The sequence below is a fragment of the Periplaneta americana genome, chromosome 3 (genome assembly GCF_040183065.1).
Source record: "Periplaneta americana isolate PAMFEO1 chromosome 3, P.americana_PAMFEO1_priV1, whole genome shotgun sequence".
NCBI classification, from domain to species: Eukaryota; Metazoa; Arthropoda; class Insecta; order Blattodea; family Blattidae; genus Periplaneta; species Periplaneta americana.
The window spans coordinates 132,170,772-132,185,817 of NC_091119.1; the positions used below are offsets into that span (position 1 = coordinate 132,170,772).

At 35.3% G+C, this 15,046-nt stretch overlaps 1 protein-coding gene across 1 annotated transcript in view; it reads right to left on the reverse strand.

The window, feature by feature from the left end:
- The window catches only part of LOC138696544 (gamma-aminobutyric acid receptor alpha-like), a 159,542-nt gene that overhangs the window by 105,796 nt on the left and 38,700 nt on the right, over positions 1-15,046 (reverse strand). The window contains exon 4 of the mRNA XM_069821641.1: positions 4,823-5,043. Within this exon, the coding sequence (XP_069677742.1) occupies positions 4,823-5,043 (221 nt within the window). The remainder of the gene's footprint in view (positions 1-4,822; positions 5,044-15,046) is intronic.

Sequence of the window (15,046 nt, forward strand, 5' to 3'; positions counted from 1 at the left end):
AATAATAATAATAATAATAATAACATATTTCACTCGTTTGGGATGAATGAGATGCAGCACCTACAATGCAAGTCAAGGAGCCGGCTGACCAGACCTGTCGCACTGTCCCAGGAACGGATGAAATGAAATAATTAATGAAATTCATGACGCAATAATGGAGAAAACTGTGGATGAAATGTTTGACTGGGGAAAACGGAAGAACCTCGCAAAAACCTGGCCCTGACTACGGATTCATGTACCATGAGTGATCGAGACTCGAGCTCGGAACCCCAGCTGTAAAAGGTGCGCGTTCTAACCACTCGGCCACTGAGTGGACCACAACAAAATAGCCTATATTAGTGTTTAATTATTAGTTAATAAGCTATATAAGTCAATACAAAGCTCAAATATACATGTTGTTCATTTATATTAAGGCGTGCCCATGGATGGACCAGTGGTCCATTCATGGAATCACTTAGTGGTCCAATGGTGGAAACAGTGCACGTTTTTACTCTCCGCTTGTGTATGGCAAAGCTGAAAATTCAACAACGTATCTAAACATATCAATGCAAAGCAGATAAATCACACTTACCAATGATGTAAGTAGAGCGCTATAAAAACGTGTATCTTCTTGTCGTATGAACTTTAAAATTATGCTCGATACAATATCACAATGTTGAAATAACTTTACGAACACAGCACGTGCATCTGAATTCTTCTAGAACCTCGTAACTAACATGGCAGCTTCTTTGTACACGGAAGTACTAAATAAACTCACCAGATCGCAGCAATTATCAGAAGGACAAAAGTTACAGAAGTGGTCCATTCATGGCGCTGGTCCAATGATGGCAACCTTACCCTACATAAATCTCTAATGTTTTTATTCTTACTACTTGTTTCTACCTCATTGAGTTTTTCCTTCAAGTAATCTCTCTTTTTATTCCTAAGTGTACGAAGCGATATAGTGTTAAAAGTAGTGTAATCAAGATGTATAAGAAATTTTAATCTTCTTAAAGATGTCGAGTTTTGATAAAGACAGGTCTGTTGCGGAAGTTGCTGTTCTTGCAAAAAGATATTAATATTGGTGCAATTAGAAAGGGAAGATTTTATTTCTGCGAAATCCGTGATAATTGACGGGAAGGGGTGACTGCGCCGAGGATGTTGACGTGGGGCCGGTATCGATTTCATCAGGCGGTAACGAAACACGAGGCCGTGTGATTTAATGCGTATTTTGGAAATCAAATTGAATTAATCCTCCAGATTAAGTACAGATATAATTGTTATTTGTAGGGCATTACGGACGTGGGTTAATAACGGAAGTTAATGAATTTAATTATTGCGGAGGGGCGTTTCGACTGCCGTTCGATTTTTATAGGGTTGAGGTATGAGGAGGTGCGGCTCATAGACGAGCTGTGCATGACAGAACAAAAAGGAAATCAAATTGTTCTGTGACGCACCGCTATGATAGTCTCATCCTATTTTTTATTATTCTATTCCTTTTTCGCTACTTCCATTCCTTCTTCCCTTTTTGTTTTCTTTTTTATTTCACTATTACCTTCTTAACACTTCATTGTGTCCTCGTTTTTATTCTGTCTTTTTACCATTCATTCAATTTTTTATTATTCTTCAATTTACAGCTTCCTCAATACTACTTCCTTCCTATTTTATTTATATAGTATCTTAATTTGTCTTTCTTTTTTCTTTATCCTCATTTCTTTTCTCCTTCATCTTTAGTCCTCCTTCTGTTTTAATTGTTCTCTTTATCACTCACTCACTCACTCACTCACTCACTCACTCACTCACTCACTCACTCACTCACTCACTCACTCACTCACTCACTCACTCACTCACTCACTCACTCACTCACTCACTCACTTTTTCTTTCTTGTTTTCTTACTTTCTTATATCGTCGTTGTTCCTGCAATGACTCCTATGTGACATATTTATCGATTTTCAGATTTTTGCTCTATTAAATAACTTAAATAGTAATACAGCAAATAATAAAATCTCCTATATGTAATTATATTTATTTGTTTCGAAAATGTAATAATTCACAGTCTCCTATGTACGGCTGCCATAGGATGAATAAATATGTTTTTTCTTCCTACTGAAAAAATGTATATTTTGCACATAAGAGTTATTGCAGGAACAACGATGATATGCATTTTGGTGCTTATTTCTTCCTTATTTTCTTTAACTGCCTTTCCTTTTCCTACTGTGGTATTGCCATTACAAATGTAAACAGTTTTCTTAGACCAGAACTGTAAAAGAATGCAATTATTGAAAACTTCTCTTACGTAACCGTATATGCTTCTTCTTCTTCTTCTTCTTCTTCTTCTTATTATTATTATTGGCCAACGGCATAGCTCAGTCGGCTAAGGCGCTCGCTACCGATCCGGAGTTGCGCTCGGGCGCGTTCGATTTCCACTTGGGTTGATTATCTGGTTGGGTATTTTCCGAACTTTTCCACAATCGTAAGGCGAATGTCAGGTAATCTATGGGGAATCCTCGGCCTCATCTCCCCTAATACCAACTCGCTATCATCAATCCCATCGACGCTAAATAACCAAGTATTTGATACAGCGTCGTTAAATAACGAACTAAAATATCATCATCATCATCATCATCCAGCGATTAAAACTACTCCAAAGTATGCAGTTGTTTGGAATATATTATATGAGCCGTTCAGAGCAAAAGTGGTGTAAGTTAAAATGGGTAATGAGGGTTAAAGTGAACATTCTGTAAAATACAGCGCAAAGTAGCAATTAATATTCAATTTATTTAAACTATTAGTAGTCAGTGGATAGTAAGAAGGCCATATTAATTGCTACTTTGCGCTATATTTTACAAACTTTTACTTCAAACCTCATTACCCAATTCCGACTTACACCACTTTTGCTCTGAACGGCTCATATCGTGATGCCAACCATACACATGAACCAATTTCGAAGCCAAGAGACGTCACTGCGCTGTTGCCATTTCTTGTCCCTATTTGCTAGTTGTTTCGCCTGCATTCCATGTTATGCGTGAGAACGTTTATTTTGTGTTTCATTTACTGGATGTTTGTATGAGTTCTGCAGAGTTGTATATTTTTGTATGCATTCTGTGAATCTACAATATAAACACATTTGTTTAGACTCCTATCATGCCGCGTCTGTAGCTCAAACACTAACGCGTGATTTTTCACCAAGGCATCCCGGGTTCGATCTCTGGCCAAGTCCTGATGGAATTTGTAGCGGGCAAAGAAGACATTGTAGACTGTAGAGAGTTTTGTCGGCATACTCCTATCATTCCACCAACACGTTCCATCTTCGCCTCGTTTTACCTACCATTTGCAATTTTAAAACTTGGTTCTGTTGAAGCCTTGGAGCTAGTATGAATCTCCGATGCTATTCATTCATTCATTCATTGTTCTGCCCAAGGAATGTCTTTCTCCAATCTTTCCTATGTTCAGCCTTCCTCTTTGTCTCCTTATAGGCTATAATCCATATATCTTAATGTCGTCTATCATCTCATATCTTCTTCTGCTCCGAACTCTTCTCTCGTTCACCATTCCTTCCAGTGCATCCTTCAGTAGGCAGTTTCTTTTCAGCCAGTGACTCAACCAATTCCTTTTTCTCTTCCTGATCAGTTTCAGCATCATTCTTTCTCCATCCACACTTTCCAACACAATTTCATATCTTATTCTGTCTGTCCACTTCACACATTCCGTTCTTCTCCATATCCACATTTGAAATAATTCTATTCGCTTCTCTTCACTCCGTCGTAATGTCCATATTTCTGCCCCCATACAATGCCACACTCCCTGCAAAGCTCTTCACTAGTCTCTTCCTTAGTTCTTTTTCGAGAGGTCCGTAGAAGATGTTCCTTTCTCTATTAACCATCCGATGCTAATATAGGTTTTAAGGACGGGCCCTGGGGTTTATCAGGTACTCCACTGGGGGGTGGAACCTCGTTTTTTCAGGGCTAAGGCAGGATGGCTTGGACAATGATCTCATAAGGCGCACAATGGGCTGATGAATGCCTATGGTCCGTCCCAGGAATCTGTAGAATAGAAAGACGAAACAAGACCTCTGCGCTTGTGGTATGTGGGAGGACTAGGATCAATGACCGCTTTGGGGGAAGATACTGCTTGAACGAAGCAACCTTGCAAGGAGGGGATCTGTAGACACTTCCTGTTAATACCATCTGCTACCACGAGCATCTTGCCCCTTAACGGCCTCGAGCAGATGCTGCCCGCAATACACTCCGGCACAGATAGGCTCCGCCCATTCACTCCGCCCACATGCGCAAACTTACTTCACAGATTCCTGGCACGAACAATAGGTGCATGTAAGGCCTATCCATCCAGGGCCTGATTCCTGAAAATTCGGGTGTTTTCGAGACCATGTTCGTGACTTTCGGGGATGACGGAAAAGGACAAAAGCACTCATTTGAAACGAGGAACCTTCTCCGAAAACGCCTAATTCAATAGTTATAAACCAAAACTCTTGTTAATAGGTAGCAGGAAATTAAACAATACTTTCTTCATTTATGCCTTTAGGGATGTCTATGAAATTGAAATAAGAAAACTTATGGTTAAATGTTTGTAGATTTAATGATTAAATTATCTGCTCTTATTACTTCATTGGATCTTATTAAGCTTAATGGCAACATTTACAACAGATGCTCAAAATGGCGTCTCTCAGCATCAGGAAAGGCAGCATCGCAAAAACTGTCGCATGTGCTTTAACATTCCTGAAGTCGTCCTGATGATATCACAAACAACAAGGATTCTTGCCAGTAGTTCTTCTTCGTAACTACAGTACGTTAGACGAGCATGATACATGAATTGAATGCTCACCGGGACGAGTAGAGCACCCTGCCGTCCTGATAGAGTCTGACGAACTTATTGGGCGTGGTGATCGTGTGCAAGTACGACTGCTTGCCGTTGTAGAAGTAAGTGTCCGGCTTCCAGATCCGCTTCAGCATGGAGATGCTGAGTGCCAGCGTCTCCTTGTTGCCTTGGAACGCCAGACGTCGGTCCACCCACGACTGCCGGAAGTAGCAGTCCATGGAGTAAGTCTGCAAACACGATTTAAGTTGGAGGTTGGGAGGTGCACTCATAGGAAACGAATCTAGTTACACAACAGGTAAACTTCGAAGCCTCATTTCCGAGTGGGTGGGGAGCTCATATACGTGAAGAGTTTAAATAAATAAATAGATAATTATAGAAATAAACAATGAAAACCGAATAAAATAAACAAATAAATAAATAATTAAATACACAAACAATGACAACGTAATTAAATAAATTGATCAATAAATTTAATTAAGCTTGTAAACAATGTAAAGGTAATGAAATAAATTATCAAATAATTAAATAAGTAAACAGTCACAAGGTTATAGATTAAATACGTCAATAAAGTTAAATGAGTAAACAATGAAAAGTAATTAAATAAATTGTTGAACAAATAGTTTATTATACCATTAAGCAATGAAAAGGTAATAAATAAATAAATAGAGAAATAAATAAAATTAAAGAAATAAACAATGAAAACCGCATGAAATAAATAGATAAATAATTAAATACACAAACAATGATAACGCAATGCAATAAATTGATCAATAAATTTAATTACGCTTGTAAACAATGTAAAGGTAATTAAATAAATTATCAAATAATTAAACTAGTGAACAATTACAAGGTTATAGATTAAATACGCCAGTAAAAATTAAATGAGTATACAGTGAAAACGTAATGAAATAAATTGATCAATAAATAGTTTATTGTGCAATTAAGCAATGAAAAGGTAAATAAATAAATGAATAAATAAATAAATAATATGTAAGTAAATAAATAAATAAACAAATAAATAAATAATAAGTAAGTAAATAAATAAATACATAAGTACATAAGTACATAAACGAGTGAGTGAGTGACTAAGTGATTAAATAAAATTAAAGAAATAATGAAAAATGCATGAAATAATAGATAAATAATTAAGTACACAAACAATGATAACGCATTGAAATAAATTTATCAATAAATTTAATTAAGTTTGTAAACAATGTAAAGGTAATTAAATAAATTGTCAAATAATTAAACAAGTGATCAGTTACAAGGTTATAGATTAAATACGCCAGTAAAAATTAAATGAGTATACAGTGAAAACGTAATGAAATAAATTGATCAATAAATAATTAAACTAGTAAACAATGAATAGGTAATGAAATGAATAATAAGTACACAATTAGAAAGTAAATATACATAAACTATCAAAATATAAATTAATTAAGAGGTGATTAAATAAACAAGTACAAGTAAGAGGTAAGTAAATAAGTGAATTATCGAATAAGAATATATATATATATATATATATATATATATATATATATATATACAATAAATATATATATATATATAAGTAATAATATAAACAAATAAAATATATGTTATTACATAAACGAATAAACAAGAGTATGAAAGCGTTCACAGAGCAGGAAAGTGTATTTGAACACTGATAAATAAAATTAGAGTGAGCATTAAATAGGCATGAGGTGTGGTGAGCCGCTCAATTGTGCTTCAAAGCTCACTTAAGCGGATGTAATGGCGATAACCGAATAGATGTCCATAATACAGGGAATATCATTTTGGATTATAGGGCTATGAATGCATTAATTATAAGGAAAATCGCTAAAACCGTTTTTAAGTTTATCTGAAACTGTGTGTTGGTTTTCATTCCATTTGGTGTAACCACTAATTACAGGGCGAGCGCTGGGCTGCATTCAGTTCGCTGCTACTTTGCTCCTGGATGTGACCACAATGATTGGTTGTTGAATTCGTTACTCAATCCGCGCCATTGTTCACAGGTAGGCCTACTGGTTCTTCTCTGGAAGATATAACGAGGTGGCTTGATGACAGACTAGTATTCAAGAAATTCAGAATAGAGATATTGTATATTGACAGGTGTTCATTGTTGTTTTAGTTAGTTTCTTCCGACAAGGACAGGAATTATACTTAAAATTGTATAAAAACGTTTCCCATACACCAGTTAACCATTATATTTTATGACGATGATCAGGTACTGCACTCTCTACCCAAGGATGTCTTACAAATTGTTCTGCAAACATCTACTAAAATATTTGAAAAATACGATGTACAGTAAGAGGGAAGGTACTTTTAAATAAATGAATAATACAGCAATTTTAAAATTATGTATTTAGGCTGCAGTAAAAGTTTCAATTTCAACGAGGATTTAGAAAATAAAACTTCCAAGTTCCAAAATATATGCGGCATAATAATAATAATAATAATAATAACAATAATAATAATAAGTTAATAATAATAATAAGTTAATAATAATAATAATAAGTTAATAATAATAATAATAATAATAATAATAATAATAATAATAATAATAATAATACGCAAAATTAAGTTTGTATTGCCATTGTAATTTTTCTAACATACAGGGTAATTCACGAGGATTTACCGTCCCTTATGGAGCTTATTTTCGAAGACATTTTGAGCAAAAAATGTCACATGAACATTTGTCCTACTCTCAATATTTTCAGAGTTAACACTAATTTGAAGTTGTTTGTAAAATACCATTATTCTTTAGTTTTAAGGGCAAAAGAATATTACAGATAAATGATGAAATATTCAGGAGTGTCATTTCTTTAATTCACGGCATGGCGCGTCCTCAGGTTGCGGATAGAGGAGACGGCCTCCAGATATGGAGGGTAGCTGCGAATATATTGAATAAGCAGTCGTGGACAGCCGATAAGGGGTGGTCCTCCAGCTTGGGGGTTGGGCGAAGGGCTAACAACCCATCACCGTAAAAAACAGCTTGTAACGAATCCCTACAATAAGCCTCGGAATAGGACTGATTCTCTGGCACGACCACAGCAAAGGAATAAGGTTTTGAGATTTGGCACTTGGAACGTAACTAGTCTTTATAGAACAGGAGGGGTAACATTAGTAGCAAAAGAACTGGCTAGATATAGAATAGACTTCGTGGGAGTACAAGAGGTTAGGTTAGATGGGAATGGCATATCACAAATAGGAGATTACTTATTGTATAATTGGAAAGGAAACAATAATCACCAATTAGGAACAGGATTTTTGTTCATAAAAATAAAATCAGCAGTAAAAAAAGTCCAATTTATCAGTGACAGGTTATCGCATTTAGTACTCAAGGGTAGATGGTGCGACATCATAGTTATAAATGCTCACGCCCCTACAGAAGAGAAAGACGAACATATAAAGGATAGCTTCTATGAGGAATTGGAACATACTTTTGATCAGTTCCCTAGATATCACATGAAAATTTTATTGGGGGATTTCAACGCTAAAGTAGGACGGGAGGATATTTTTAGATCAACTATTGGAAAAGAGAGCCTACACGCAATTAGTAGTGACAATGGAGTTAGATTAGTCAACTTTGCCACATCGAAAATTTAATTGTCAAAAGTACAACATTCCCCCATAAGGATATACATAAATATACTTGGACTTCTCCAGATGGATTGACACAAAACCAAATAGATCACATCTTGATAGATAAATGGAGACATACTAGTATAGTAGATATTCGAACTTTCAGGGGTGCAGACTGTAATTCTGACCATTATTTGGTGATTGGAGAATTAAGAGAAAGATTATCAGTAGCCAAGCGAGTAGAGCAACAAGTTAATATTACTAAATTCAATATTTTGAAATTAAAGGACGAGGAAGCTAAGCAAAATTATCAGGTTGAAATTTCGAATAGGTTTGCCACTTTAGAAAGTTCCGACGAAGTTGAGAAAGAATTAGATGTTAATAGCGTGTGGGAAAATATCAGAGATAGTATCAAAATTGCAGCTGAGCAGAGCATAGGTTATTATGAAACTAAGAAAAAAAACCGTGGTTTGATGAAGATTGTTGCATGGTAGTAGAAAGAAGGAATCAGGCAAAATTGAAATTCTTACAGGATCCAGTTGAGGAGAATAGAGATAATTATTTCAATGAAAGACGGGAAGCAAGTCGTACACTTAGGAATAAAAAGAGAGGTTACTTGAAGGAAAAACTGAATGAGGTAGAAACAAATAGTAAGAATAAAAACATTCGAGATTTATATAAGGGTATAAAGGAATTTAAGAAAGGATATCAGCCAAGGGTAAACGTGATCAAGGATGAGAATGGTGACTTGCTTGCAGACTCTCCATCAATCCTAAACAGATGGAAAAACTATTTTGCGCAACTACTAAATGTACATAGGCCAAATAGAAATGATCGGGACGAAATTGAAATACAAACTGCTGAGCCATTTATACCCGAACCCACGCTTTCAGAAGTCGAAATTGCGATAGAAAATCTGAAAAAGTACAAGTCTCCAGGTATCGATCAAATTCCAGCAGAATTAATACAAGAGGGTGGAAGTGCATTATATAGCGAAATTTATAAACTTGTACTTGCTATTTGGGAAAAGGAAATTGTACCAGAACAATGGAAGGAGTCCATAATTGTACCTATTTTTTAAAAGGGAGACAAAACCAACTTTGGTAACTTTCGAGGAATATCACTTTTGTTGACGTCGTACAAAATTTTGTCCAATATTCTTTTGAGAAGATTAACTCCGTACGTAGATGTAATTATTGGGGATCATCAGTGCGGTTTTCGGCGTAATAGATCGACTATTGATCAAATTTTTTGTATTCGACAGATAATGGAAAAAAAATGGGAGTATAAGGGTAGAGTACATCAGTTATTCATAGATTTCAAAAAGTATATGACTCGGTTAAGAGGGAAGTATTATATGATATTCTTATTGAATTTGGTATTCCCAAGAAACTAGTTCGATTAATTAAAATGTGTCTCAGTGAAACATACAGCTGAGTCCGTATAGGTCAGTTTCTATCTGATGCTTTTCCAATTCACTGTGGGCTAAAGCAGGGAGATGTACTATCGCCTTTGCTTTTTAACTTCGCTCTAGAGTATGCCATTAGGAAAGTTCAGGATAACAGGCAGTGTTTGGAATTGAACGGGTTACATCAGCTTCTTGTCTATGCGGATGACGTGAATATGTTAGGAGAAAATACACAAACGATTAGGGAAAACACGGAAATTTTACTTGAAGCAAGTAAAGCTATAGGTTTGGAAGTAAATCCCGGAAAGACAAAGTATATGATTATATCTCGTGAACAGAATATTGTACGAAATGGAAATATAAAAATTGGAGATTTACCCTTCGAAGAGGTGGAAAAATTCAAATATCTTGGAGCAACAGTAACAAATATAAATGACACTCGGGAGGAAATTAAACGCAGAATAAATATGGGAAATGCGTGTTATTATTCGGTTGAGAAGCTCTTATCATCCAGTCTGCTGTCCAAAAATCTGAAAGTTAGAATTTATAAGACAGTTATATTACCGATTGTTCTTTATGGTTGTGAAACTTGGACTCTCACTCTGAGAGAGGAACATAGGTTAAGGGTATTTGAGAACAAGGTGCTTAGGAAAATATTTGGGGCTAAGCGGGATGAAGTTACAGGAGAATGGAGAAAGTTACACAACACAGAACTGCGCGCATTGTATTCTTCACCTGACATAATTAGGAACTTAAAATCCAGACGTTTGAGATGGGCAGGGCATGTAGCACGTATGGGCGAATCCAGAAATGCATATAGAGTGTTAGTTGGGAGACCGAAGGGAAAAAGACCTTTAGGGAGGCCGAGACGTAGATGGGAGAATAATATTAAAATGGATTTGAGGGAGGTGGGGTGTGATGATAGACTGGATTAATCTTGCACAGGATAGGGACCGATGGCGGGCTTATGTGAGGGCGGCAATGAACCTTCGGGTTCCTTAAAAGCCATTTGTAAGTAAGTAAGTTGTAAGTAAGTTAGTATTCAGAAGCTAAAATTGTGTTGTGAATCCCATAGTTGCTTCGTACAGATTTTTTTTGTCGATTTTAACTACAAAATTAAGTTTTCTTACGCATTTATCACAATTGTTACAAATCACACCACTCTTGTAAATTCTTTAAGACTATACATTAGGATGCATAATTAAACTGTAAAGAATCAAGTTCCTAAAGTCGTATGATTAGTAACAATTTTTGTGAAAAGTGCGCCATTTTTAGTTAACAATTTAAAAATAAAATCTGTACGAAGCAATTGACAACACATTTTTAGCTTCAGAACACTAGCTAATTAAAGAAATGACACTTCTGAATAGTTCATTCTCTATTTGTAATATTTTTTTTACCCGTAAAACTAAAGAAAAAGGTATTTTAGTAACAATTTCAAATTAATGTAACTTTGAAAATATTGCGATTAGGACAAATGTTTATATGAAATTTTTTGCTCAGAATGTCTTCGGAATAAGCTCTATAAGTAACGATAATCCTCGTGAATCACCCTGTATGTCAAATTACGACACAACACTGCTGAAACTTTTTCTCCGCTCTCTAAACTACGCGGCGTTGGAGCAGCAGAACAGGTAGTCCGCGTTCCACAGTGCTTCGAACTAATAATTCCTGATCTACAGAATTATTTCTGCTTTTCAGCTGTGATTTTGTTCTAAATTCTATCACCTCCGACACAGAAGAATCACCATGAAAAAACCTGTAATACTTATGTATATAGGACAATGGTCGGCAAAGATTATGAAATATAAAATGCAGTCTGCAATACACAACAAAGGGGAAGGTAGGAGGAGGAGAATACCCTTACTGCTTAATACTGAATGAACAAGTGATGGGTAAGTGGAGAGAGATCATGCCTCACTCCTCCGCCCTGCTTATGTATTAAGAGGTTTACTTGCGAGTCTAGAAATGTCGACCACTGCTACAGAATAATCGGTCACTATGTCCAAGTGTCTCTTGTTCACTTCAATTGAGTTATGACAGTAGTTATTGTTAAATTAAATCTAACCTAAGTTTTTTTTTTTGCCTTGCGGAACTCTCCTTCCGTGATTTAAGGGTACGTGAACGACCATAAATATTATCAGAAAATGCAGGCTGGGCCATTCCATGTCAAATCAACACAAAAAAGTGGACTTTTCAACCCGACCACCTCAGATTTTCATTAAATTTGGTGGGATGGTAAAGAACCTTAAGTTAATTAATTATGTAAAATTTTAGCCCTCAATAATGCACGATATCTATACAGCAATTCTGTCAATACGAGAAAAAATGTAAAAATGTCGCATACTATGTCAACAAAAATAATTCATAACTTCTCTTCTAATTGAGGTAGAATCTTAAACGTGGGCTTATTTTAAAGCTAAGGGATCATACGTTTCAATAAAAATAGGTTTGCATCAAAGTAATGAATTCTTTATTGAATGGTCACGTGAAACACATTTTAACATTGAATATCTATAAATGCGGGACATAAATTATTTCGCGAAAAATGTATGTTATAGAGGTAAGAGTATTCTCCCCTTGGTGTAAGTTTCATTTTGGAAACATTTCAGGAATATCAGTAAAAAAATATATCAATGTATTGGTTTGTAGCATTTAAACCCTTCTTACACCAACACTGCATGCGCGCGAGTTCGTACTTGTCTGATTATCTGCGTCGTCGATGTGTCAGGCCATCATGAGTGGCAGTTGGTCTTCAATTTATACAAAACGTGCGATCTGTTTCAAGTGCAATGTCGTTAGTTTTTGTAGTATGTGGTAATTTTGTGCGATGTAATGGAGTCGCGTTTTAAGTTATAGGCCTATGTTTGCTGCAATCCCTTCGAGAAATCAGGGCATTGTATTTAGAGGAAAAATTTAAGAAGTGTTATATCGTGGATGCTTAATGTATTTCCTGATTTAAAACAGGAACAAAAGGTGTGCGCTATGTGTTCCAAAGAAATAAAAATATAATATGATGCTATTACGCAGAATCCTCAGAATGACTCTAGTAATGAAGAATACGTCGATTCTACAGCAAATGTAAGTTCATTAAATACAAGTCTTTTTGACCAAGGTGTGATCCTTATTAAACAAAAAAGGCTACAACAAGAGAAATATAAGAGACAGGAATTTGAAAATATTGTAAAAAATAAAGTGTTCGATATTAAAAACGCCGAGGAACCAGGACCTTTCTGATACTGAAATTTTGTCTCAGTTGCAGGAAAATTTTAAAAATTCAGGTAAAAGTAAGAAAATCACCATTTTAACACTACTACCTAAAAGCTGGAGCGTAAATAATATAAAAAAGAATTTCTTTCAGCTTTCGAATACATAATTCGGAAAGCAAAAGTCCTGGCAAAGGGAAAGGGAATTTTGTGTTCACCAAATCCGAAACCTGGAAAACCCTTGCTCGCGGCTGTTGCCGGTAAAGTTAAAGAATTATGTTGTTCTGACGAGATAAGCAGAATGATGTCTGGTAAGAAATATTTGTTGTGATTAAAGAATCAGGGAATAAATCACATTAGCAGAAATAAATTATATGCAGTGTTTAAAAATTCGAACCTTGAAATGAAGGTAATATTCTCCAAATTTTCAGCTCTTAGACCAGTGATCGCCAAAAGCTGTGTCGCGACACATGCCCCTGTCTCCACTCAAGCGTAACCATGGCATCATATCCCCACCCTCCGTTTACAGCCATCACTTCGATATAAGTAAAGACATTTATCAGCAGCGGACGTACGCATGTAATGTTACAAGTGTGTAGGATAATATGTTTCGATGTCTTTTCGAAAACAGGTAGTAAGTAAAGACTTAATTTTAAGGAGCATGGAAGGAAAAGTATTTACTTTGTGCAGATGGCAAAAATATGAGATACTTAATTTGTTGTAAAATTTTAAATGAAGTATAAAAGAACAATGTACGTTGTCATTATTTTTCTTGTTATGAAGACTATCACGCCCTTACCTGTAACTTGAATAATAAACGAACAATAAAAAGCAACGGCTTCTATGTCTTAATCGGGGTAAAATACTTCGACGTTTTTTTCGACGTATGTAGTATAATTTGTATATTTCATTAATAAATAAATAATAAAAAGTATTGGCTTCTGTATTTTAATCGGTGTAAAATAATTCCACGTTTTTTTTCTATTTATGAGTGTAATTTGAATATTTAATTAATAAATAAACAATAAAAAATATCGGCTTCTATGTCTTAATCGGAGTAAAATATTTCAACGTTTTTTTTTAAGTATGTAGTGTAATTTACAACTTCGTGACCAGCCTGGTACGTTTTTCTAATTTCAAATTACTGCTGATGTAAAGTACTCGCTCTTTCTATGTTAAATAAGAAAATAAATTTATGTTATTTTATTAATAATACAAAAATAATTAATAGGGGATAAAAATTAACATGGAAAAAAGTGTGTATAGTTAATAAGTAGAAGAATATTATATTGCTTTCATTTTTTGGTCACAGTCCGTCTCTGCACTGCTATTCACTGCATTACCTGAAGAGATACCCACTCCACCCCTCTCCCTGCAATAGTCGTGTGCGGGTTGCATTTCTATTACGTCACAATTTCGTGGTGTTTGGCAACCACTGTCTTAGACCAAGGAATTGTACTTAGCTGGAGTTAGTCGAACTATATTGTCTGTATTTGTGTCCTTATCAGAATGTAAAACTTATGCCGGAAGCAATTTATTAAAGTTTCAGGTCTACGTGGATTTCTAGAAAATTTTTCTTTATACCTTCCAACTTATCAACATTTCTACTATGGTGTGCAATCCTTCTCATATAAATTGCTTGTTCAGGAAATGTACAGAATCTCCTGAACCATTTAAAATAAGGGAGGGTTTAGAGAAATGTTTCGAATACAACTTCAGTGAATCAGTGACCTATAACCAGTGAATGACGACTGACCGATCAACGCTTGAGACCACAATGAAACCCACAGACAAATTTTTCGACTGTCTCTTGGAGAAACTTTGTGATTTACTGACTCACTCATTTATATCATCTGAACAAAGTAAGTTTCTACGTGATATGAAGTCATTTCTACAGCCATGCCAGCTTGTCGTGTTATGCAACTTCGCTGAAAACTATTATTTCGTAATCCAAGATGAAATTCAGTAATATCACAGGACTAATGTGCAGACAACCATTCATACTTTCGTAATATATTATAACGAATCATC